Source organism: Hemicordylus capensis, chromosome 6, assembly GCF_027244095.1.
Source record: "Hemicordylus capensis ecotype Gifberg chromosome 6, rHemCap1.1.pri, whole genome shotgun sequence".
NCBI lineage: Eukaryota > Metazoa > Chordata > Lepidosauria > Squamata > Cordylidae > Hemicordylus > Hemicordylus capensis.
In genome coordinates, this window is record NC_069662.1 from 32,379,293 (window position 1) to 32,405,279 (window position 25,987).

Genomic DNA, 25,987 nt, shown 5'->3' on the forward strand with positions numbered 1-25,987 from the left:
AGGGCCAGAGGGGAACAAATTAACAATCAAAATCAGAACACAAGGAATCCAATTGCAGCAATAATATAAACTAAATCCTCAGGAACACAACTCAGACAGGCAGCCAGCAATAACAATAGCTGAAGTTATTAATTAAAAACCAAAATCAGCAAATATATAAATTTACACAGAAGCAATAATTGAATGAAACTCAAAAAGTGGAACAAAAGTCAGGCAAGGCACAAAAACAGGAAAGCAATGCAGAAGATGGGGGGGGGGGGTTGGGGGGGGAGGAGGGCAAGCCAAAACTTTGGGAGAAGGGTTGAGAGAGAAAGGGTGAAGAGAACAGAAAACACAACAGGAAAAGTTGGAAAAAGTTGAGGGGAAAGTATTAAATAGGTTTGGACAGAGACAGACAGAGGGCAGATGGACAAGGTGGCACACAACAACACACAGAGAGAGCAGAGAGACAGACACACACTAATGTGACACACAGTCAGCAGGGACTCACAGCAGACACCAGCAGCAAAAGAGCAAGCAAGGTCTCAGAGATGATCCCACAACTGCAGCCAAGAGAAGTTTCCAGAGAAGAGGCTTGGGTTTATATAGGTTTGAAATTCCCTCCTTTGGGAGCCCCCACCTTTGCACTCCCCCCACGGCCAACAGGGTGCCAGCTCTCAACAGTGCAACAGCCAAGCAGCCTATCAGACCAAAGGACTCATTCTGGCCAATCACGGATCAATAACGCAGCCAATACAATGCCTGGAAATAGCATCACAAAATGGATGTAAGGAGGAGCAAAAGTTTCGGGAAGGAGACACAAAATGGAGGACACACTTGAAACTTTCAAGAGACACTCCAGAGACTCAATTCCACTCCCGGACCGGTTCGGGAAACCCGAGCCGGTTCGGTACCGAACCGGCTCGGATTCGGTCCGGCTCGGTCCCAGAAGGGCCCGATTTGGTCCGGGATCGAACCGCCGGATCCGGACTGAACCGCACATCCCTAGGGGACCATTCAACCTAAGTTTATTAGAGCAGTAGTATTCAGGGCCCTTCTTCGATGTATCTCCAACTCAGCACTGAGGTTGGAAACGGGCCTTCAGAGGGTGGAAACAAAAGCATAGATTTTAATCCTCAGTTATTGGCTTAGGATCTATTTCTCCCCTCTGGGATTGATCCTTCTTATGTTGGCTGATAGATTTCAATCCACTTGGACATGCGCACTGATGGGTAAGCCGTCATCACTTGGCCTTTCTGCTGAACATTTGTCATTACGAGATTACAGTCAAGCCAAGGACTCAAACAGAGGGTCTTGCATATTGAACATCAGAACAATTTAAGTTCCATCCCAGAGACAATAAGAGGGCGCCTTGGTGACTTTAACGAGGAACCTGCTAGCTAGCTATTGTCCCTTTCTTTACCAAGCCATCATAGGGCATGCCTCAGAGCAAGATATGATGCCTTACCATCAGCAGTTTTATCTGGAAGGTTTTTGAAAACCTCTCTGTCCAGTTGGTTTTGCCCCTGTGGCTCAGGTGAAGTCAAATCTGTCCACCATGTCCTGCTGTTTTGTCCTTTTTATAATGACTGACGGTGCAGTCTTATATTCCACTTGCTATCACACTTTCCTGGCCAGACTGCTGAATTTTACGCCACACTCCTTCTTGCAGATAAGAAACCTTCTATCACCTACAAGGTTGCCAAATTTTGCGCAGCTGCTACAAGGTTGCGGATTTTGCACAGATCCACCAACAGCCAATTTCCAGCCCTTCTTTTTAGATGCTGTTACTTGTGGCATCTATGTTGGTGTGTTCTGTATGATTTATTTCTTATCTGAATGCAGTATCATCTGTTTGTATATATAACTGATCAATTATTGTAATAAAAGTATTCATTCATTCATTCATTCATTCCATTCATTCCATTCATTCACTATTGTCCATTGTTTTTGCATGTCATATGTCCTTGGCTTATTTCCCATTCACATAACAGACCTGAGCAGTAGAATGTAGTCATGTGCAAACAGGTTCAAATTTGAACCGGTTCAAATTCAAACCAGTTTGGTTCAAAGGTTTGAACTTGAACCAAACAGGGCATTGAGTTGGCAATGCTGGTCCGAGTTCGAACCATACAGAACCTGGCTCTATTTCAACCGGTATGAAGGTTTGAGCCTCCAAAACTGGATTGGAATAGTAGGCACCCATGGGTGCCTACCAAAAGAACAGTGTGTGACCTGATCTCCTTAATTGCTGTGAACTCTCTGCAAACTCAGAGCTTAAGGTCACACACTGTTCCTTTTTTGAATGGGGAAGGGATTCCTATTCATTGCATTGAAACAGGCTAAAATCTTGTAAAAATTATTAAACACTAGCTGACCTGGTGCAGAACATCTGCACTCCTATTTCTCCCTCTCTCTCCTCCCGCAACATCATTTCTTTCTCCCCCCACCCGTCAGCCCCATTCCCCCCCCAGCCTGTTCTCCCTTGGTGGCCAGGCTGCTTCTCCTCACCGTCCAGCCGCTGCTTCTCATCCGCAGCTGCCTGCCGGCCTGGCAGCAATTGATTCCCCTGCAAGGCCTGCTGGTCTGGCAGCCGCTGCTTCCCCTGTGCGGCTAGCCTGCCAGCCTGGCGGCTGACCTCCACTTCTCCTCTGTAGCCAGCCGGCCTGGCACGCCGCTTCTCCTCCCGTCCCCGTTGCTAATTGGCAGCTCTTTCATGAACTCTTGCAAGAGCTGCTATGTATGGGATTAGTGATGAGTACGTTTAAGAGAATTAACTATATAGATAAACCATGAACACCACCAGCTTGGGGCTCCCCAGGGGTGGGAGTTGTGGCCAGCCTTTCACCCAAACCCACTTTGGTGCCCAGGCAGCCCCCTGGTGTGCAGTTGGTGCATCTCAAATCCTCATTATTCCCTATAGGGAAAATGCAAGAAAAATTGAAAATTCTTTTCAAAAACCATCTAAAATTGAAGTAGTGTTCAATTGTTGTGCCCCAGTATTGTGCCCCAAAGTGCTCTGCATGGGGAATAATGGGCCAGTTCGAGTCCCCATTATACCTTATGGGAAAAATAAAAAATAAAAAAATCTTTTTAAAAATCATTAAAAATGGCAGGAGTGTCCAATTACTTTGGGGTTCAGTGGGTGGTAGGCACCCCTAGGTGCTCTGCATATGGAATAATGGGCCAGTTTGAGTCCCTATTATTCCCTATAAGGAAAAGGCAAAAATGTCAAAATCTTCAAAAAAATCATTAAATATTTCAGGAGTGTCCAATTGCTTTGGGGTTTGGTGGGTGGTAGGCACTCCTGGGTGCCTACCACCCACCCCAGTTATGTGCCCCTTGGTGCTATGCTTAGGGAATAATGGGCCAATTTGAATTGCCATTATACCCTATGGGGAGGTATACTGTGGGGACCAACACTTTTAGGACTAGTTCAAACTCCTCCTTGAATGTTCAGTTTTCATTTTTGAAATATCTCCAACCTTTTTATTTATGGATGTATAAAGAAGAAAAGTATGGAGGCAGTATTCTTACCAATTGTTCTCTGAACAGTAATACAATTAAATAACTTTAAGCCTATACACTGCCTGTTTTATGTTCTGGGTAGTCTACAATGAATCTTCAGAACACAGAATTTCCAGAGCTGTTAGCAGATCCTTATGGGACATAGGGACTAGATAGTTGTTCATTCTGGCTTATTTGACAAATGGCATTGGGGAATTAAAAAAAATTATAACAGGATTTCTCTGGAATTGGAAGCCAAATGCCATGATTTACATGTATAGACCCACAACAAAATGTTGCAGTATATCCCCGCTTTTATGTGCTCCCTGAGCACATGCATGGGTGAAAACACAATGTAACAGAGACTGGAGTTCTTGCTGTGTAACTTGGGTCTTTATTTATTTATTCACCATATTTTAATACCACCCAAAACCTACCTCTCTGGGGGGTTTACAACACAATAAAAACAGAAAAAAAGTTAAACATTAGTTTTTTTTAAAAAGGTAAAATGTTACAATTTTTTTTTAAAAAAATTAATATTTTAAAACATCATTAAAACCATTAAAACAATACTTAATTAAAAGCTTGGGTGAACAGATGCATCTTTAAAGACTTTTTAAAAGCTGTCAGAGATGGGGAGGCTAAAACTGTTTTCCCTACTGAAAGCTGAGGATTTCACTAGGGAGCGCAATCCAAAACCTCAGGGCAGCAGCAGAGAAGGCCCATCCCTGAGTAGCCACCAGACGAGTTGGTGGCAACTGCAGACAGACCTCTCCTGATGCTCTCAATGGGCTGTGGGTTTCACGATGAACAAGATGTTTTCTTAAATACCCAGGGCCCAAGCCATTTAGGGCTTTATAGATTATAATCAACACCTTCTATTTTGCCCAAAAACATATCGGCAGCAGGTGTAGCTCCTTCAATGCGGGAGTAATATGTTCTCTCTGAGATGACCTAGAGACCAACCTGGCTGCTGTATTCTGGAACAACTGTAGTTTCTGGACTACATGCAAGTGCAGCCCCACATAGAGTGCATTGCAGTAATCTGGAGGTTACCAGCGGATGTACCACTGTTCTGAGGTAGTTTATCTCAAGAAACAGACTCAGCTGGAGTATCAGCCGTAGCTGATAGAAGGCACTTCTGGCCACTTCCTCAACCTGGGACACCAGGGAGAGGCTTGGATCCAAAAGCACCCCTAGTCTTACTGTAAATGCAAATTATTTCCCCCCTCAGTGTTTTGTGAGGGGGAGAACAGGTACTCAGTCCCAGCTCCTTTCCAACTCCCTTCCTGCTCAGATATACAAACTGTGAAATGGCTAAAATAAGAATTTTAGACACCATTCCCCCCCAGAAGCTATTGTGATCAATCAGGAACAGCTTTTCCTTTTCCCCTAAAGAGTGAACCAGAAGTGAACCCTGTCCTGTCTGTCAGGTAGTTACCTCTAGGGATCAGCCACTCAGTACACGGTGATCAGGACATAGAGGCAGGGGCGTAGCAAGGTTGGAGTGGGCCCAGAGACAAGATTTTAAAATGGGGCCCCCCCACTCAAAGTCCAGGGCCTCCGCACACCCCAGGCCCCCAAGGATTTAAGTCTGATATTCCAAAATAAGTATGCTGCCTGGAAATACATTTCACTGAATACACACACGCACACCTCACAATATATAGTGATATACATTGAGTACTATACATTTGTTTTACTTTTAATGCCTAGAACACACTAGAAAGATGAATGATTAAAATGGGCCCCTCGCTGCAGATTAGCCAAGGAGACTTTCAACCATGCAGGGTGAGCCTATGTTTGTTTTCTCAGAATGCTGAACAAATTCAGTCAAGTTCGATTCCAGGAGGTTTTTCACAGGAGGCTTTTAAAGCCCTTTAAGACACATCTCCTCTGGAATGGAGGTGCTGCATTCACATGTTGGCCAGATTTACCCTGAAGTCCCTGCAAGTTATTGGGGAGCAGTTCACACACAAGAAAAATAAAATAAAATAAAAGCAGAAGACATGCTTCACAGTTCTCACTCAGACCTTCTGGGTTGCAAAACAACTTGAACATAAGTGCATTTATAAATGAATGAATAAAATAAATATAATACTGTTTCTTCCAGAAGTTTTTGTAATTTTCTGCCATGAAACAAGCCACTTATAGGACTTTTAAGAGTTTTTTTTTAAGCCAGCAAATTTTCCAAGCTGTATAAAAATAAATATTCAGAGACTTCTCAGTCCCTCCCCCCCATATCAAAGCCCTATGGCAAGCAGATCCCTATATATCCGGGTGGGGGGGTGGGGAAGGTAACCACAAAAAGGAGTTCACACTACCTGGCAGCAGGGGGTCTTCTGCTGCAGAGAACAGTGGTGGCCACTCTGGCTGCCTCCTCCTTCCTGGCTGGCTTGGGCCCTACTCGAGTTCAGGATTCACAGAGGCCTACACCAGACCTCCGTGGAAGCCCCGCCCACCCGCCGATCAGCTGAGAGGCGGGAGAAAAGGAGCTCTTTGCAGCGTGTCTGCTGCTCGATTGCCGGCCAGGAGAACAAGCTGGAGAGACGGGGAAGAGGGCAAGTGGCTGAGGGGCCTTGGGGCTGGGCAGGGGGCAATGGGGAGTCACGTGAGGTGCCTCTGGGGGGCCCCTCCAGGCAGTGGGGCCCCCAGACAACTGCCTCCCCTTGCCCTATCGTTGTTACGCGCCTGCATAGAGGGCCTGGTGGCAGGAAGTGAAGGAGGTCTTTGTTTGTGCAGAAGTAGCCGGGCAGGAGATGAGAGACGATGGGTGGAAGGCTTAGTGGGGAGCAATGGAGTTTTGTGCCTCATGGTCAAAGCTAGCCTGAAGAATTCTCTCATGGAAGGACATCTGCAGATCCTGGAGAGCAACGGCAGAGTGGGACCGACGGTGCCCTGTGTGTGGCCATGGCGGCGGCCCCGCCACCCCCACCCCCACGTCTGACGTCAGATGCTGGGACTGGCCACACCCCTGCATCTGACATCAGATGTGGGGGCGTGGTCTGGCTGAAGAGAGTCTTGAGGCTCTGTTCGGCTAGGGAGAGTTGTCCTTTAACTGCCGAAGGGGCTGCGTGGCCCCTTCAGTGGTTAAATGAAGTCTGGCGCTGCTTTCACAGTGCAGCCCAGGAGTGGGTCTTCCCTGCAAACGGCACTGCACCAGCCTTTTAACTCCTGAAGGGGCCATGCAGCCCCTTCAGGAGCTAATTAGGCTGGCACTGCGTTCGCAGCGCGCAACCAGGAGCAGAGCCGCTCCTGGCTGGCACTGCAAACTTTGTTTAGCTCCCAAAGGGGCCATGCGGCCCCCTCTCAGGAGTTAAACTAGCCTCACCGTGTCTGGCATCAGATGCAGGGGGGCTATGTCAGGGCCGCAAGAAGCGGTCCCTGATTGGCCAGCGGCCTGGGTTCTTTGAACCCGTTGGCCCAATAGTTGCTCCACTCCTGCTGGAGAGACAAGACTGCAGGAAGCTTGAATCCTCTGCCATAGATTTGGTGAGTTCAGAAGGGAAGCCAGGGCTTTGGCTTCAGGGAAAGGTTTAGCCAGGGAACAGTGTGTTAGGCAGCCTGCTTGAGATTATTTTGGATTTTGTGAATTGCAAGCCCTTACAACTGGTTTATTGTGTTTTTATCTGTACTGTAACAAGCTTAGAGCAACACTAGCCTGAGCCCTTTCTTTCCAACAAGGGGGATTTTGTATTTTCTTGCATTTATGTTCTGTGCAACTGAGTAACCACAATTTTTAAAGTGTACCACTCCAACTATCAACTGGAGTGTTTTTTAAAGTATTCTTGCAAGTACTAAGTGTCTCTGTTACCTGTAACTGAAGCTGCTAGAGCCTCAGACTGAAGCAGTCTGTAGTCTTTTGAATAAAATTTTCTCTTTTTATTCTTTGTAATTTCACCTGCCTCTGAGTGGATTTTTAACTCAGGAAAAAGGGGTTTTATTCTGATGCAGACACGCCTCAAGGTTAATTGTTCAGCAACCTGCTATGTTTTCTCACCACATGTAGGCTGCACATGGAAGGTTTTCTGTATTTTTCCATTTGGTAAAGAAGGAAGAGAATCTCCCTAGACACTCACCCAAATCCATGGAGGAGTTAAACTCTGTAATCAGGGTATGGTGGCAGCGAATCAGCTACTGAGGAAGCTTCAAGTTTTATCAGAGGAACAGCCTTTGTTGAGCAAACATGGAGGGAATGAATCAGCATTTTCCCCTCACATGGGCTTGCTTTGAGATGAACGCTTGGCTTAAATCCGCCATTCATTAGTCGCTAGATCATTACAGAAGCAGAAGTGATTGTGGCTGTCTTGAAGGAGTATTTTTCAAGTTGACAAATTTTTGTACAAACACTCCTTCGCCTGCTGCTTCACCAAAGAGATCCATTACATCTGCCCACCTACCTGTCTGTCAAATTTCAGAAACATTCCATCCCATTTACTACATTGGGACACTTGGGAGAGGGGTTACTGGCCCCCATCGGTGCTCAGATTTGGTTTTATTACCAATGTATTTGTGGGTCAACCCAAGTCTATTGTTAACTCACACTTGCCTGCAGGTACTCAGGTTATCCATCCATAAGGATCACATTTTTTCCTTTGTTCCAGCTATTCTGAACACTAGTGATTAATTTGATATAGCTTGAAAAATAATTGAAAACAAAATCCACATATTGAATCCTTCAGAGTCCTATGAGAGTGATTAATTAGTTTTTAATCATAGCAGTCCTGTGAAATAAAACAATTAACTGTCCTAAGAGTCATAATTAAAATGACATAAATTATATCACAGTACACAATTAACTGTCCTAAGAGACATAATTAAAATGACATAAATTCCATCAGTGCTGAAAACTGGGGGGGGGGAGAGAGTAACCAATCAAAATAAGGAGAAGTATAAAATGAATCCTTACTTCTCAGTAACAAATATTCACCGTCTTTACTCATATTCTATATTAATTACCTACAAGTTCAGCTTATCACATACCTATCTGGGCTGGTTTAGACATTACTCACCATTTCTGGTTGTTGCCAAAACATTTTTTTCTGTATATAGAGGGGAATTAGCTTTAAATATTTGTTTGTTGCATTTTTAGCCTACTTCCCATTAGAATGTCAAGATCACCCGACATTCCATGTGTGTGTATATCCATGTGTATGTTTGTGTATGTGTGTCCCTATCAACTTCACAATGCCTAGATCAATATGAGCCAAATCAGACACAGTTATAGGGACACATAGGGACACCTCAATGGTGTAGATTATGATGATGTCATCCACCCCAATTAAAGATGGTGAACATGTAAACATTTGAGGCGCAAGTGGGCTAATCTGTAAACTTCCTAATCAAGTTGAACCAAACTTCCTACAGCTATAGGGACACATAGGGACAGCTCAATGGCATACTTTGTGATGTCATCCACCATGATTCAAGATGGCAGATGTGTGAATGTCTGAGGCACAAGTGAGTTAAATTATGGCCTGTCTAACCAATTTGAACCTAATTTGGTAGAGTTGTGGTGAGTGACACACAGGGACACTTCAATGGCATAGTTTGTGATGATGCCATCCACTCCAATTCAAGATGGTGGATGCATGAACATTTGAGGCGCAAGGGGCTGACTTGTGAACTGCCTGACCTATTTGAACCAAATTTGCTAAAATTGTAGTGAGTGACACATAGGGACACCACAATGTTGTAGTTTGTAATGATGTCATCCACCCTGATCCAAGATGGCAGGCGTGTGAACGTTTGAGGCTCAAGAGAGCTAAGGTGTGGACCGCCTATCTGATCTGAAGCAAATTCGGTGCAGTTGTAGTGAGTGACACACAGGGACACCTCAGTGGTGTGATTAGTGATGATGTCATTCACCCCAATTCAATATGGGAGACATGTGGACATGTGAGATGCTATTGGGCTAACTTGTGAACCGCCTGACTGATTTGAACCAAATTTGCTACAGGTTTCAGGACACATGGGGACAGCTCAAGGGTGCAGTTTGTAATGATGTCATACACCCTGATTCAAGATGGCAAACATGTGAATGTTTGAGGTGCAAGTGGGAACTTATTTGGACCAGATTTAGTACAGATGTAGGGACACATAGTGACACCTCAAAAGCATAGTTTGTGATGATGTTATCCACCCCAGTTCAAGAGGGCACATGCATGAACGAATGCGGCACAAGTAGACTGCCTAAGCGATTTGGACCAAATTTAGTCGAGTTATAGGGATAGTGAAAGAAAAGTAGGCAGATTAGACCTTACTAGAACAGCTTGTTATTGATTGATCAAGTGCTGTCAAGTCAGTGTCGACTCTTAGTGACCACATAAAACCTCCAAACCAAGCTATTATTATTTATTTACACAGTCAGACAGGTGTTATTGACTGGTTTGTTTTATCCAGACATCGAGTCCTTCCCAAGGACCTGGGATGCCAGAATTTTATTGTCAATGTTGCTGCTGTTGTTATAGATATCATCGCAGAATATAGGCTGTTCCAAGTAAAGTTGCTTTTTGTAATTGGCTGATGGTGATTTCTGTGGCCCCTATGGTATTGAGGTGCTCTTCAAGGTCTTTTGGAACTGTACCCAGGGTGCCAAATACCACTGGGATTACTTTGGTCTTTTTCTGCCACAGCCTTTCAATTTAAATTTGTAGATTTTTGTATTTTGTGATTTTTTTCTATTTCTTTTTCTTATATTCTGCTATCCCTTGGTATTGCTATTAGGGGTGTGCAATTTGGATTCTTGGTGTTTTGATTCATATCCCAATCGAAACACCCCTGATTCATTTTGGATCTGAATCTGGCCCTTCCGAATCACCCCCGATTCGATTCGGATCCGAATTCTTCCAAATCTGAATCTGAATCGATTTGGATTTAAAAAACGGGTCCTCAGACCAAAAGAGTGGGGTGGGGTGGTAGTGCCTAATGGGTGGAAGCTACCACCCAAATTTCAGAGGGATTGGCCAAAGGGCTGATTTTTGGTGAATTTTTGAAGTTTTAGTGTCTTTGGGGCAGATAGGGGGCATAACGTGGGATCTGGGCCAAAAGAGTGGGGTGGCATTGTAGTGCCTAAAGGGTGGAGGCTACCACCCCAATTTCAGAGTGATTTTTGGTGAATTGGGTCTTTGGGCAGATTTGGAGCATAACGTGGGATCAGGGGCAGAAGAGTGGGGTGGGGTGGTAGCTCCTAATGGGTGGAGTCTACCACCCCAATTGCAGAGGAAATCCTATGTGCACTACACCATCACTTGCTCTGGGCCACCCCGGCACCCCCCAAGTGCACTTATGGGGCTGCTGAAAGCTCCATGCATAACCTATGAGGAAAAACCTTAAAGACACGTAAACTTTAACAATTCGCCAAAAATCAGCCCTCTGCCCAAATCCTTTGAAAAAATTCAAGTAGCTTCCTTGCCCCTACCTTGCACTACCACCAACCCCACACTGCTCTAGTCCACCCCTTTCCCCCTGACGTGAAGCGATACACCCTCCATTATACCTAATGGGGAAAAACCTTAAAGACGCGTAAACTTCAACAATTCACCAAAAATCAGCCCTTTGCCCAATCCCTCGGCAATTGGGATGGTAACCTCCAACCATTAGGCACTACCACCCCAACCCACTCTTCTGCCCCCAATCCCACGTTATGCCCCAAATATGCCACAAAGACACTAAAACTTCAAATATTCACAAAAAACAGCCCTCTGCCCAATCCCTCTTCAATTGAGGAGGTAGCCTCCACCCATTAGACACTACCACCCCACCCCACTATTTTGCCCCTGGGACCCGAAATTCGAGTAGACGTCACATCAGACCTTTTTGCATTGAAGTCAATGGGAGGCAAAAAGGCGGGAAATTCAAATATACGTCATTGCTCAAAATGGAGGGGGAAGAAGAAGGCATTTATTGGCCACAAAATGGAGGGCCGAAACAACAGATATTTTGGAGCAGAAACGGGGGTGATTCGTTTCGGCTCCGAAAAATTTCGGAGGGCTAGAAGGGTGATTCGGTTCAGATCCGAATCACCCGAAATTGGCTGTTTCGGGTACAGATCGTTCTGTACCCGAAACGTTTCACACATCCCTAATTGCTATATAGATTATTTTAACTTGTTTTTCTTTCTTCTCGACTACAGTTATATCTGGTGTATTGTGTGGCAGATGTTTATCTGAACATCTGAAAAGTTGGAAGTCCCATAATATTTTTACATCTTCATTTTCTTCAACTTTTTCAATTTTATGGTCCCACCAATTTTTGGCTATAGGTAGCTTGTATTTTTTGCAGATGTTCCAGTATATCATCCCTGCTACTGCCAGGTCTTGGTGATGTCTGATTTTACACTTATATTGTGCAAATATTGACCATGCAGTGGCTTCTTTTTCTATTTTTCTGCTCGGTTCTTGACTTGTTCTTTCTTGTAGGCCTGCTTTGTTTCATTGGTGTTGAATAATTTCTCGTTATTGACCATTTTAAGTGCATCTTCTTCACTGTCCTTTATTTGCTGTCCTCCAAACCAAGCTATTAATCATAATCATAATAATAATAATAATCCCCCAGTGAGGCACTACCTTGGCGTGGTTGTGCGGCTTGCATGCTCTGAGGAAGGTGAGAGCTATGCCAGAGGTCCAACCAGGGCTGAAGACAGCAAAGTTACTGGAAGAAACGTCGCTTAACTGGAAAAAAATACGAAAAATGCCAACAAGGAAATAATGATCTGCTATTACAAGTCTAGTCCAACTAGAAGCGGTTATTTAAAAAGAATGTACCAAATTTGGAAAGAGAAGCATCCAGATACAAAAATAACAGAACAAAGGCTAGCAGACCAGAGAAGATTCATAATAAGAAATAAAGAATTCAGAAAGAAAGAAATAAAGTCTCCGCCACGTGGGCTGCAGTCCAGAGTCTCAGCCAAGGTGCGGGGGCTTGGAATGGAAAGCAGCCGCGGCGCTTTTCTGGAAAACAAGAGCCTCTGCTTTCTGCCTTCCTTGCCTCGTAGCCCGCCGGTGAGTGTGTGTGTGAGGAGGACATCCCAAGAGAGGGCTGCAACTTGCAAGAGATCCTGCAAAGGGCCTTCTTGGGGAGCCCGGCTGCAGAGGAATGCGCGCGCCGGCGAACTGGGTGTGTGTGTGTGTGCGCGCGCGCGCAAAGGAGGGCCTTCCGCGAGGCCCCTTTGTGTGTGCTCAAAAGAGTGCTGCTTTAGCTCGCAAGGAGCCTTCCCGAGTCCCTCCCTCCGTGGCTGGCGCGGAACGAAGACGCGCAGTGAGTTCCCGCTTTTTTAAAATCTAAAGGGAAAAGCACAGCCCCAGCAACGCTTTCCTCTGGCTCCGGCTCCGCTGCGGCACGTGCAGAAGGCGAGCCGGGAACCTAGCTAGGAGGACAGACCCACCACACATGCGCAGCGCGACTCGGCACGCCAGCTGAGTCGCGCATGTGACACCACACACCAAGCCAGCAAAGCAATGGGGGGGCCGTGGGCGCTGCGCGGAGCGGCAGAACGGACAGCTCGTGGGGGAGGGGGTGCCGACACGCTCCCTTGACTGCTCTGGTGCTGCCGGAGATATTGTTATTAAAATTTATATATATATATACATACACACACACACACACACACACACACACACACACACACACACACATATATATATATATATATATATATATATATATATATATATATATAAATTTTATAAATTTTATATATATATATATATATATATATATATATATATATATATATATATATATATAAAAATTTTGGGATTGGCGGGGGTCATGGCGGCGCCCCCCACGTGACCCGCGAAGATGGCGCCGGGGGCACGTGCCCCCCTGCCCCCCTATCGTTACGCCTATGCTTAAAGCAAGTTCACATGAGCAGAAGCAAAATGCTGAATGATCCTCGCTCTTGCTTTCACCCACAAAGGCTGTTCCTTTAAATTTAAACCATTCCTTTAGTAGCTCAATTGCTGCCACCATGCCCACTTTTTAAGAGAGTTTAATTCCCCCCTGATTTCACCCCCCTGGGTGAAATTCCAGCGGACTCTCCTTCTCCTTCTCTCCTTCTCTCCAGCGTACACAAAAACCTCCATGTGCAATCCTACACATGATGAGAAAACTTGGTAGAGTTGCAGAGCAATCGAACTGAAATATGTGTTGCATTAGAGACAAAAAAACCCTTTCCTGTGTTAAAAATTTACTCAAAAAGTCTGGTTAAAATTGCAAAGGTCAAAAGGAATAATAAACTTTATTTAAAATACTACAGACTGCTTCCGTCTGAGGTTGTCTCTGCTTTTAGTTACAGGTGAGAGGAACACTCAGTAAATACTAGAATATTTCAAAAGGCACCCTCAGATGATATTGGGGTGGCACAGTTTAAAAATTGTGGTTACTCAGTTGCAAGGAACAGGGATATGGAAACCTTTAAAAGCACCTTTAAAGGTTACAGAGACTTTTGCAGCGCCCTGAATGGATAGATGGGCACAGGCTCAATGTTTCCTAGCTTGTTACATTACAGATAAAACACAATAGAACGGTTGTAAGGCTTTGCAAAGCACACCAAAGTAAAATAAATCTAACGCAAGCTAACTAACAAACTGTTCCATAGACTAAACCTTTCCCAGAAGCCAAAGCCCTTGCCTCCTTCCTAAACTCACCAAATCCATGGTAGAGACTTCAGGCCCCTGCAGTCCTAAGTTCCCAGGATTGCAGTCCTCCTGGTCACAGCCATTTCATGGCCAGCCAACCTGTTGTTAGTCCAGGCTGCCTCCAACTGAGAACAAAGAACCCCTTCTCTTCCTGCCACAAGGCCCTCTAGGTCCCGCCCACCATGTGCTGAGTGGCTGGTCCCTAGAGGTCACTGCCTGACAGTAAAAACAGGCTTCACTTCCGGTTCATTCTTTAGGGGAGGGTTGGGCATTCACTACAGTTGCTGACTCAGTTGAACCCATCCACAGCACATATGCATCTCACATAACGCCTTTGTTGTTTTAGAATGCTGGCCACAGTACACAAGCGCAGGATTGAGGCTATATATATACAAGATTAACTTGCCTCTAATATTAGTGTGCAGCACAATCACACACTCACACTACCTAGTGTTTAATGTTTTTCTTTGCTGTTTTGAAATACAAGCACATCTGGGAAATATATATTTAAAATAAGTCAGTTAATTTAAATAATAATTATCTTTAATTAAGTAGGAAAGAAAGGTCTTTTCTATTTTCCACAGAAAGCTCTGTGGAGATCATGAAATGCTAAAGTGAAAACAATAACAATGCACTGTATTGACTTTCAGATACTCCTGCTCTGTGGTACAGATGAAGCTCTACACATTAACTCCCACAAAGAAATGTTTTCCATTCACCCAACTTTTTCTTTAGGGCTCCTTGCACCTCTTTGTTCCTTATACTGTAGATTACAGGGTTCAACATGGGTGTGAATGCTGTATATGTCAGCGCAAGCATTTTGGCCGAGTCTTCTGAGAAGATGTATTGTGGCTTTATGTAAATCAAGCTGCTGGTCCCATAGTACAATATCACCACAAGGAGGTGTGAGGAGCAGGTCGAAAAGGTTTTCCATTTGTGCTCATTTGAAGTCATCTTGAGAATGGAAGAAATAATGAGGATATAGGAAACAAGGATGAGAACAAATGGGGTGAATATAACAAGAATGGTGGCTGTCAACAACTGCACCTCATATATGGAAGTATCAGTACAAGAAAGCTTAAGCAGTGGAGGGATATCACAGAAGAAATAATCAATCTTGTTGGAACCACAGAATGGCAACGTGAACACCCACATTGTTTGCACTAAAGAAACTAGATTTCCACCAACCACAGAAAGCAAAGAGAGCAATAGGCACACTCTCTGATTCATGAGAAACATATATCTGAGTGGGTTGCATATGGCTAGGTAGCGATCATATGCCATGACTGCTAAGAGCATACACTCTGCACCTCCTAGAAAAATCAAGAAGTACATCTGGGCAGCACATCCAATGTAGGAAATTCTTCTCTCCTCACTGAGTAAATTCAGCAGCATCTCAGGGGTGGCGACTGAAGAGAAGCAGATGTCCAGGATGGACAGGATCCGGAGAAAGAAATACATAGGGGTATGAAGAGAGGTGTTTGCCACTGTGACAGCAATGATGATAGAATTCCCAGTCACGGTTAAGAGATAAACTAGCAGCAAGGCACAAAATAGCAACACTTGCAGTTCAAATCTACTGGAGAATCCCAAAAAGACAAAATAAGTCACTTTGGAGCTATTCTTCCTTAGCAGGTTTTCCATCCTTTCCCCCCTTGTCTTCACCACAAGTAGCTCCTACATTGGCACAGAGAGAAATAATGCACCGGGGGGGGGGGGGGGACATGGACAAATCATATTTTGTTCCTGTTACAAAAATTAGCAAAGAAATATGCATTATACTATTGTAAGGCTGGGGTGGGGGCTTTTTATATTTGATCCTTCTCATCTCCCTTGTTGCCAGGCTTTTATTATACATATATCTATATATCTATATCTATATATCTCTCTCTCTCTCTGTGTGTATATATATATAATCAATCTATACATTTCATCAATCTGTACATATATACATTTCATCAATCACAATATATTGGCTTTTTAAAGAACATGGTAAATATCTTTTGCGTTGTCTCACAATTTGCCTGGGAAGGAATATCAGCAGAATGACAACTGCTTGAATATTGCAATCACTATGTTTATAGTTGAGTCTAAATATGCTTAAAAAACCTCACTAACTTAGCATGTCAGCATGATCCACAACCCTTTTCAGACACTTTAAATGTGTCAGGTTTGTCTAGCTGAAGCCAATCTGACCCAACTGGTTCTAAGTGTCTTAATAATATACTTGTTGATTGTTTTTATTCCATCCTTTTCACCCTCCAAAGGATCTTAAACTGGCCTTAATGTAAATAAATGAATTAGTTTCACACAAAAATTGCAGGGTTGGGTCAGGATGAGCAATACTGTGCAGTGAGTTTCGAAGCTGAGGACTTGTTCACACACAGCACAAAAATGTACCTGAGTTTAAATGGCAAAATAAATATGTCACGGACAATGATGAAAGATCCATGTGAAAGTAAATGATCATTTTCTGCTGCAGTAAAAATTGAAGCAGTTTTCAGAACTGGCTTTTGTCCCCATTCCCATGTTAACTGCAGGGAAATCCAGCTCTCGAAACATCTGTGCAGCATTCACAATCAGTGTATTTATTTATTTTATAAACAGACCTAAGTACTTTTTCAACACAAATTAAAAAACTTGACAAATGTCAAGTTTTAGTGGTCTTGTTATATGTTTTAAAGATTTGTGCCTAAACTTCCATAACAACAGATTTGTTCTTCCTCAAAACATTTTTGAAAAATCCTCTTACCTTCAGATTCTTCTTGCAAACCTTATCATTAGGTTTGGGTGTGCTGATTTGCCTGTTATTTCTGTACTGCTCTCTGCACCTTTGAGGCAATCGCTGTTGAAACAAACTTTGAACTGAATGCTGAATTATAAGAGTTTCTGCTGCTGCTTCTTGATTGGCCTGCAGTAGGTTTCTTTTAATTTGCTTGGGCTTTTAAAAAAAAATCTTTTTTTCTTGAACACACCATGTGTATTCAGCCCATGATGCATTACTGCTCACTTTACTGATTTCTTCATTAGAAATTTGTTCTGTGACTATGACTCACTGTTATGTGGAAATGAACATCATCAATCATCATCATCATCATCATCATCATCATCATCATCCCAGGTCCTTGGGAAGGACTCGATGTCTGGATAAAACAAACCAATAACACCTGTCTGACTGTGTAAACAAGAAATAATAATAATAATAATTTGATTTCTATACCGCTCTTCCAAAAATGTCTCAGGGCGGTTTACACAGAGAAATAATAAATAAATAAGATGGATCCCTGTCCCCAAAGGACTCACAATCTAAAAAGAAACGTAAGATATATACCAGCAACAGTCACTGGAGATACTGTGCTCGGGGTGGATAGGACCAGTTACTCTTCCGCTGCTAAATAAAGAGAATCACCACATTAAAAGGTGCCTCTTTGGCAAGTTAGCAGTAACCCTTGAATGAGACCATACAAGTAGCTTACACATTTGTGGGCCTCTTGACCTGTGCTGTGCTTTCTCTCACCTCATGGATGATGTAGATTGGATCCTTTCCCCCCAGTGAATTCTGAACCTTGCCCCTGAGTCTAGCTCCATTAAGTCTTGGCTTTGCTTCATGCATTTCCTTGAAGTAAGTTTTGAACTGAAATCTGCAGGTACATAATTTTTGCATTCACATGTAATGCAAAACTGGAGATAAATGGGCAGAGGCTGGAACTCTGTAACATCTGAATGCATGCAACTGTGGATTTGTGGCAAATGCAACCTGTGGTTCGTCTTGCTGAACTCCAATTTGAACCTTCGGTTTATAGTAAGTTTATCTGCCACAACCTCAGCTTGGGTGGTGGAGTTTTATCAGAATGTGGATGGTGCCATAACCACAGTTACGTGCAGGTTTTGGAAATGCAATGATAGAGATGGTGGCACAGATCTGCCTGGGATTGTGCCTGCTCCATGCCAGCAGTGTATCTCACTAGCCTCTCTGAACACTTGCCCTGGCCCACCACTCCTGTCTCCGATCCAACAAAGCAGTTGCCCCATAACAGGGGCTTTGCCGTGTCCCATTCCAAGTTTGTCAGCCTGTCAAATGGCAAAGTCACACAGGGGCATTCTGGGGGCTGTACGGCCCCTGATCCTCCCAGCCCCCGCCAGCTCCATCACGGAGCCGGCAGTCGTGTGGGCAGCCAGTTCGGCCACCCTGGGCTCTCGCCCTGCTTGTCTGTGGGGAGAGCGGGCTTCGCTTACCTTTACAAAGTGAGTCTCACTGATTGTGAGACCCAGCTCTCTGAGTGAGATAGGAAAGTGTTTTCATTCCTAGTCAGTGAGAGAAAATATGCAGTCAGCTGTTAGCTCATTTCCAGTGAGAGAGAGAAATGCTTTTAATGCTGTTCTGTTGGGTGAAATAAATGATTTTATTTGCTGTTGGACCTATACATTATAATGACACATATGATTGATTTTGCTTGTTTGCTAAATTGCTTCGATGTAATCATTTAGCCTTCAATAAAGCTTTAAACTGTAGTGTTGTGTTTGGGAATGCCTTCATTCTTCCCCCTCCTTTCCCCCCAACACACATGTTCTCATGGATAACGAAGCTGAAGTAGTCTGGTAGACTACAGTTTGTGTTAGTGACAGCCAGGCTGTTCACAGCACCATGAGGAAGCTAGTACAGGGCTGTAGGCTTTCTATTCAAGTTTGTGACTTCTTCAAGTAAACCTTTACTTGTTTTTTGACCTTAAACATTTCTCTCCAGAGCTTCTCTGTGAGCTTTGTTCTCTTCAGACTAGGTTTCCTGGCTAAGTAAGAGGCTGACTCAAATTCTCCCCTACAAATTCACCCATCAAGCTACATTCCCTCCTCATCCCACCACCCGCATAGTGATATCTCCCATCTCCCTTTAACAGGTAGCTGCAGCAACTCCACAGATCCACCTCATCCTGCTCATCCCACTTCCTGACCTTTCAAAAGGCAGAAGGGGAAACAGTTGGAAGAAAATGTGGCAGAGGAGAGGGATGGGCTAACCTACTACTCTACTGCTCCACACCTCCATCCCCAACTCTCTTCCTTTAAGGAAAAGTTCAGGGAGTGGGAGGAGGAACAGCAATGGAGCATACATACACAGCGAGGTCAAGTAAATGTTAGGCTGTGGCTCATGAGGTAGTTAGAGACCCTTGATAACTTCATCTTCACCAATCCTCCACCAGAGGCAGCTGCCTCATTGCATTTCATTGGAGGGCAAGGAAGGGGTATGTTGATTAGTAGGCAATTAGTGAGTGAAATGGTTGGTACTGCAGAGTTGCATGTAAACATCCAATAAGATTCTTCTCACGATCATTTTGTGGGAGGTGAGGGTGTGGGGGAAAGCCAGGATTGATCTTACCCTCTCCCCCAAATTATCACTGTCCATGTGTGGGACACACAGCTCACACACCCACATGATCCACGCTGCTTCTGTCAGCGCAAATCTCTGGAGAATAGGAAAATGAGTCCAGGACTCCAGATATTCCTGAATGCACCATGCGAGCAGTGTGGTGCATTCAGGAATTTCCTCTCAAGCTGGGCTCTCTAGGTGTCATACTCTGTGTATGCTCAAGCTGCCTGCAGCCCAGACATACAAACAGCCCTGGACCTGGGTTAAATGGCACACTCATGCCCTAACCTAGATAACAGCCCATGTAATAAACTCAGAAGCTATTATCACAAAGGGAAGCACTTTCAGGCTTCCTCCCTGCAAAAGAGGGTAGCCCTTCCCACTTGATCATGAAAGAGCTTTTCAGACTACCAGGGGAGGCATCACCAGGACAGCCTCAATCCCAGCTCTGAACATAAGCAGCCCTACTATCCAGGTAGGGCTGCCCTAACCTAGGTAGGGATGGTCATGTGCACAGCCTCAGTATACAAACAGCTCAGGTCAACAAAACACTTTCTGGGGGCTCTGCTGCCTGATTGGGCTGGTAGCACATTGTTTTCTGGTCTCAATGAAACTACACATTTGCCTCTCTTTAGAAGGGAACATAGTTTAATAGTCTCCCTTGTGTTTTGATTCCCTAGCTCCTCCACCAACATTCTTCAAGATATGACAAACCTCAGAAATTACATAATAAGATGTTTATTGTTTGAAGAACAAAGAACAGGAATGACCTTTGCTATAACTCCAGAGCTCCTTTCAGATACAGACTCTCTGTCATTTTTTGTTAGGAGACAATGATCATTGATTCCCCATTTAGGAGGCTATAGAATTATTCATCACTTATGCATTCACCAAACACCTGCATTTGACATGCATCTGCATTTGGATGGAGTCAGCATTTCATGGTAAGATATTAGCAGCTCTTTCTAGTAACAAGACCTCTCTTTCTGATCTGAGACGCAGAATTACTGAAAACTAAATTGTTATTCCTGGGGAAGGAAACAATGTATTGAGATCTTTAGGAATATATGTACCTTGCTCTTTAACTACTATGGCAGATCTGCTTCTGGAAGAAAGAATGGAATCACATGAAACTTGATTGTATTCAGTTTTCTGAAACTGATTTTCGACCAATTTTGGACCAATTTTGGTAGCATTGAATGCAATTTCATAACTATTCCAGTTTGACTGGCACTTTACTTTTACCAAGTCACATTATTTGACTATGTATATTTATCTTGAGATTGGATATTTATTCTGCTGATGCTAGAGAAATGTGCACATCTCTGACAATACTGTATAGCCAACTTTATATTATATTGGGTAACATCTTGTGAATACTTCAGAATGAAGGCTCAAGAGTCCATGAAAGACAATGTAGTAGACAGAATTTGAGTTACCTGTATTTTTATAAAATGTCTCTTAAAACAATATATGAGAGAGAGAGAGAGAGAGAGAATCATAGCTATAATGGAGTATACATGAGCTAGCTAGCTGTATGTTCTACATCATTCATAAATTCAGACATAAGACCTCGCACAAAAATGTATGCCTTCCTAGCATTACAATTACTGTTTATCATATATGCAACAAAGGGATATCATTCATTTAAAATGTATGTGCATCATCTGGTTTATGTGTATCCATAAAAACACTGAGGTTGTTCTCAAGACCAGGTGGGGTGCTGGGCGGGTGATGAGGAAGTCTTCAGAAGCCCGACTTCCCTGCATACAATTGCCGAGAACTGTCTGGGCATATGCATTGTGCGCCCAGATGGTCTGCTGCTGCCCCAGGGAGCATGGAAGTTTGGAAGCCAGGATGCATCATCCTGGGATCTGGAAATCCCACAATGCACCGCACAAGTGTGCAGTGCATTATGAGGATACCCCCAGCAATGGGTGCCCATCAGTGTGTCAGTTGACTGGTTGCTGCTCATGAGAACAGCCTTATTAAATAACAATATTGCAGTAATAACAATCATAGTAGCATTAGAAATAACAGCAGCAGTATTTCCAACATTTTTAATAGTGAAAGTAATTTTAAAAGCATTTTGGAATTTTTTAAAAAAGATATTGGCCTATAGTATCTAATGACCACACTTTTAACAGCTTATTCTAGCCATGGTAGAATTTGATTTTTATTCTAACAAATGGCTAAACAAAAGGCCAATTTGAATTGTTTAAAATGTGGCAAGCTCTAGTGATCGTGCATGGAGTTCAGATAAAGCTATACCTGGCAAATTCCTACTGTTTCCCATGGGACTCACATTCTACGGCTTGTGCTCAGTGTCTTCTCCAGCACATTATTACCACATTAATTGTGAACTTTTAGTATGTGATGCATTGTTAGGGATAGGTAGTGGCTCATTCTGGAAGACGTTGATACTAATACTTTTAATGTGTCCTAGTGGTTCCTACCTAGGTGAAAACAATTCTGTCTTCAACAGGATTCTCAATGGAGAATGACACCATGGAAGTGACAGAATTTATCCTCCTGGGCCTCTCTCAGAATCCTAAAGTACAATCCATCCTCTCCCTTGTTTTCCTCACTATTTACTGCATAACCTGGCTCGTAAACCTCATTATTATAACCACAGTGATCACCACACCCAGCCTCCACACTCCCATGTACTTTCTGCTGGCTAATCTCGCTGTCATAGATATCAGTGAATCGTCAGTCACCTCCCTGAAGACGCTGTGGGACCTCTTCTCCCATACCCATACCATTTCTTACAACTGGTGCATTGCTCAAATCTTCTTCCTTCATTTGACAGGGGGTGCAGTGTACTTCTTACTAGTGGTGATGGCTATTGATAGGTACATAGCTATCTACAAGCCATTGCGATACTTGATTATCATGAACCGAGGGGTTTGCATAGGTTTGGTAGCAGGAGCTTGGTTGGGTGGCTTTGCTCACTCCATTGTCCAGATTGGGATTCTCATTCAGTTGCCCTTTTGTGGATCCAATGTTCTAGATCATTTCTACTGCGACATCCCTCAGCTCATCAAACTAGCATGTACCAACACATACATCATAGAACTCCTGATGGTTTCCAACAGTGGACTGCTCCTCACACTAATCTTCTTCGCCTTACTTTTATCATACACTGTCATCTGGCTGAAAATCAGGACACATGTGACAGAAGGGAAGCACAAAGCTCTTTCTACCTGTTCTGCACAGATCATGGTCATGAGCTTAAATTTTGTTCCAGCAATGTTTATTTATGACCGGCCTTTCAAGGTTTTTCCAGGAGACAAGATCATCTCAGTCCTCTACACTCTCATAACACCAATGCTGAACTCAATTATCTTCACTCTGCGCAATACAGAAATGAAAACCACTGTTAGGAAGCTAATGAAAAAGTTTCTGCCTTCCAAAAGGTCAGAACCACTACAGATACACCACTGAAGACACTTAGTCAGAGATAGCCTAATGAACTGTCTTCTTCAGAGAAAGCCACAGCAGACACTTCAGGCTCTTTTTACATGGCATTGATTATTAGTTTATAATTGACACAGATTCAATCTCTCCCCCCCACTGCCCCTATATATCTGAGTTAGCTCGGTTCACACAATCGCAGGCATCCTGATTATATCAGGATTGGTGAGCCCAGTAATACTGATAGTGTGAACACCGAATTTCAGAGCATTCAGGAGTATTGTACAGGTATAGTCGAGTCTCTTCAATTTAGTTAGGATCTTATAGGGTTCTGATGGTAATGAATCATACATATGCAATGTAAAATGATTCAGTTCCACTTTATGAAAATGCTTTTTCTGCTTTGGTCTCCTTAACAGCCAATTCCAACATGCTGGGTAGTGATGAAATAAAAAGCCAGCTTTCAGACATCCATAATTATTCCCATTTAAAGATGGAGATAAAAATGTAGGTTATTTTTTATTAGTATTAAATTTATTTATTTATTTACATACATACATACATACATTTATATCTCACTCTTATTCCAAGGAGCCCAGAGCAGTTGCATGGTTATGTTTATCCTTACAACAACTTTCTGAGGTAGGTTAGGCTGAGAGATAAGTGGCTGGCTCAGAGTCACCCAGAGAGTTTCATGGCTGAAAGGGGATTAGAACTCAGGTCTTCACGGTTCTAGTCCACCACTCCACTCTAACCACTATGCCATGCTGCCTCTTACTATAGTGACCTTCCTATGACCGCAAAGTGAATCAGCAATGAAGGGGAAATCTGAACCCAGTCTCCCAGAAATAAATGTCCTGTCTTTCTAATACAACACATTTTGGCTTTGAAAGGTAGCTTTGAAACAGACATATAATACTTAAAGCAAGCATGTGCATTTCAGAAAAGCAAACTACCCTCATCAAAGGAGGGGTTGAAATTTAATGCCAAACAACAGCCCAATAGAATAAGAAATCCATATCCCCATATGCCTAAACATTCCTGGTTGATCATTTCTTTTTTAGTTCCTGTGAATATTGCCTACTGCTGGGGATGGTAATCATGTGGTGCAGTCCTAAGGGACAGATGTCAGTGTTATACCTATATGGAGTAATTTTATGATCATAGGATAATAACCAGCATGAACGGATGCATTCTGGACATTCAGTTGGGCCCATCCTACACTGTAGCATCAGACTGTCCCTGTCTAAAACTGTTACATAAGAGGCCATTAAGACTCAGTTCAGTATTTATTTTGTGAAGTGAATATATAAAGTTGCAGTTGATATTGACTGCAATCTATAATGTACAGGTTTTGTAAAACGGTAATTCATTTCCACATCCTAGAAGGAAGAAACTAATCATTTAAAAACAAAACAAAACAAACACCATTCTTTATTAACCCTAATCTGGAGTCATGGTTTTTATACACAAGCAAAACATCCTACTCCCAAGTAGTCCCATTGGATACATCACCATCTCATTTATGCCTGTAGATCTCAATCTAGCAAGTGAAAAAACATGCTAATGATTAAACATGCTAATCAGTGCTTATTTGAAAGAATCCCCTTAAATGGAAAGGCGTAGAAGCGTTTATTCAGTTCAGGTCCAGAGCAAATGAAACACATATGCTACTACATCAGCATATCAGAAAGGCTGATCTGCAACTCTAATGACAGATAAAATCACCTATTGTTCCCTTTGGTGTGACTGGCAAGAGGGTTGGTATCACTCTGTGCTGACAAATCTTCCATGAACAGGTCCATAGTTAGGGGTATGCACAGCACTGGGTTGGCCTGTTCAGTTTGTATCCGAACCGAATTTGAAACAACTGGGCCCAATCCAGGTCTTGGTCCAGGTGAAATAGTTCTGTCCAGTCAGGCCATTGAACTGGCCAAACAGGCTCATGGGCCAGTTCAGGTATATAATTTTAAAGAGAAATCTGGTGAGGATTCCCCTTTACAAGTAAAGGGCTTTCACTTTCCTAAGGCTGGCGTGGGTGGATGAGAGAAAGGGTACTCTGTAACTTAATCTGAGATTCCGAGGCAGAGGTGGAGACATCAACAGGGGCAGGGGTGGTGGTGGAGGGTCCTCTAAGGCCCCAGCTAGCCTCCTGAAGGACCATCCAGGCATTGATATTCCACTGATATTCCCATTGTTGATTAAATTTTACATCCACTTTATCATGCAGTTTTCTATTTGTTCTGTCTCTGCGTCTTATTTCAGCAGTAACTTGTAAATCAGTCCCGGGAGATGATCTGCTTTTTTCGTCATTAGCACTTCAAATTCCGTTAAATCTCTACATTTTCCACCTTGTCTTGGTATTTATTTATTTCTATACTATAGAACTAATTTGTAAGCATAGGAACCATGACAGTTCCTCAGACCATTCTTGAGTAAGGATTTGAAAAGATTTGAGTTTTGTTTATCGAGTAGGTGGAACTAGATGGGTAGTTGGTTCTCTAGTAGATGGGTGCCCTGGCTGTTAAGCAGGGTTGGTCCTATTTTATTTTTGGATGGGCACCCAGATGCTAAGCAGGGTGGGTCTTGGTTTATTTTTGGATGGATACCCCAGATGCTAAGCAAGGTGGCCCCAGTTTATTTTTGGATGGGCAACCCAGATACTAAGCATGGTAGGTCCTGGTTTATTTTTGGATGGGCACCCAGATGCTAAGCAAGGTGGGCCCCAATTTATTTCTGGATGGGCACCCCAGATGCTAAGCAGTGTGGGCCTTTTTAGTTTTGAATGGGTACCCAGATGCTAAGCAGGGAGTCCCAGTTTGTGTTTGGATGGGCACTCAGATGCTAAGCAGGGTGGGTCCAGGGTATTTTTGGATGGCAGCCAAATGCTCAGTAGGGTGGGTCCCAGTTTATTTTTTGTTGTGTGCCCTGGCTGCTAAGCAGGGTATGTACTGGTTTATTTTTGGAATGGGGAATTTATAAAAGGATCCCAAGTTAAAGCAAATAATTCATCTGAATTTGTTCCTTAGATAAACTGTAATAAGCTGCACTTTTAGTTCTTAGCACTTCAAATTGTGTTTGA

General features: G+C 43.4%; 2 protein-coding genes across 2 annotated transcripts; one reads left to right on the top strand and one right to left on the bottom strand.

Annotated features, from left to right (window-relative positions):
- Positions 1-8,268: 8,268 nt before the first annotated feature.
- LOC128331243 (olfactory receptor 10A7-like) lies at positions 8,269-16,936 on the bottom strand. Its single transcript, XM_053264595.1, has 3 exons — positions 16,879-16,936; positions 14,835-15,803; positions 8,269-8,343 (listed from the first exon to the last, which is right to left on the bottom strand). The coding sequence occupies exons 2-3, from the start codon at positions 15,768-15,770 to the stop codon at positions 8,269-8,271; spliced, it is 1,011 nt and encodes a 336-aa protein (XP_053120570.1). The 5' UTR covers positions 15,771-15,803; positions 16,879-16,936.
- A 5,045-nt stretch (positions 16,937-21,981) lies between these two features.
- LOC128331244 (olfactory receptor 4D9-like) lies at positions 21,982-22,935 on the top strand. The gene has a single exon (XM_053264597.1). It carries the CDS (start codon positions 21,982-21,984, stop codon positions 22,933-22,935), a length of 954 nt encoding a protein of 317 aa, XP_053120572.1.
- Positions 22,936-25,987: the final 3,052 nt, after the last annotated feature.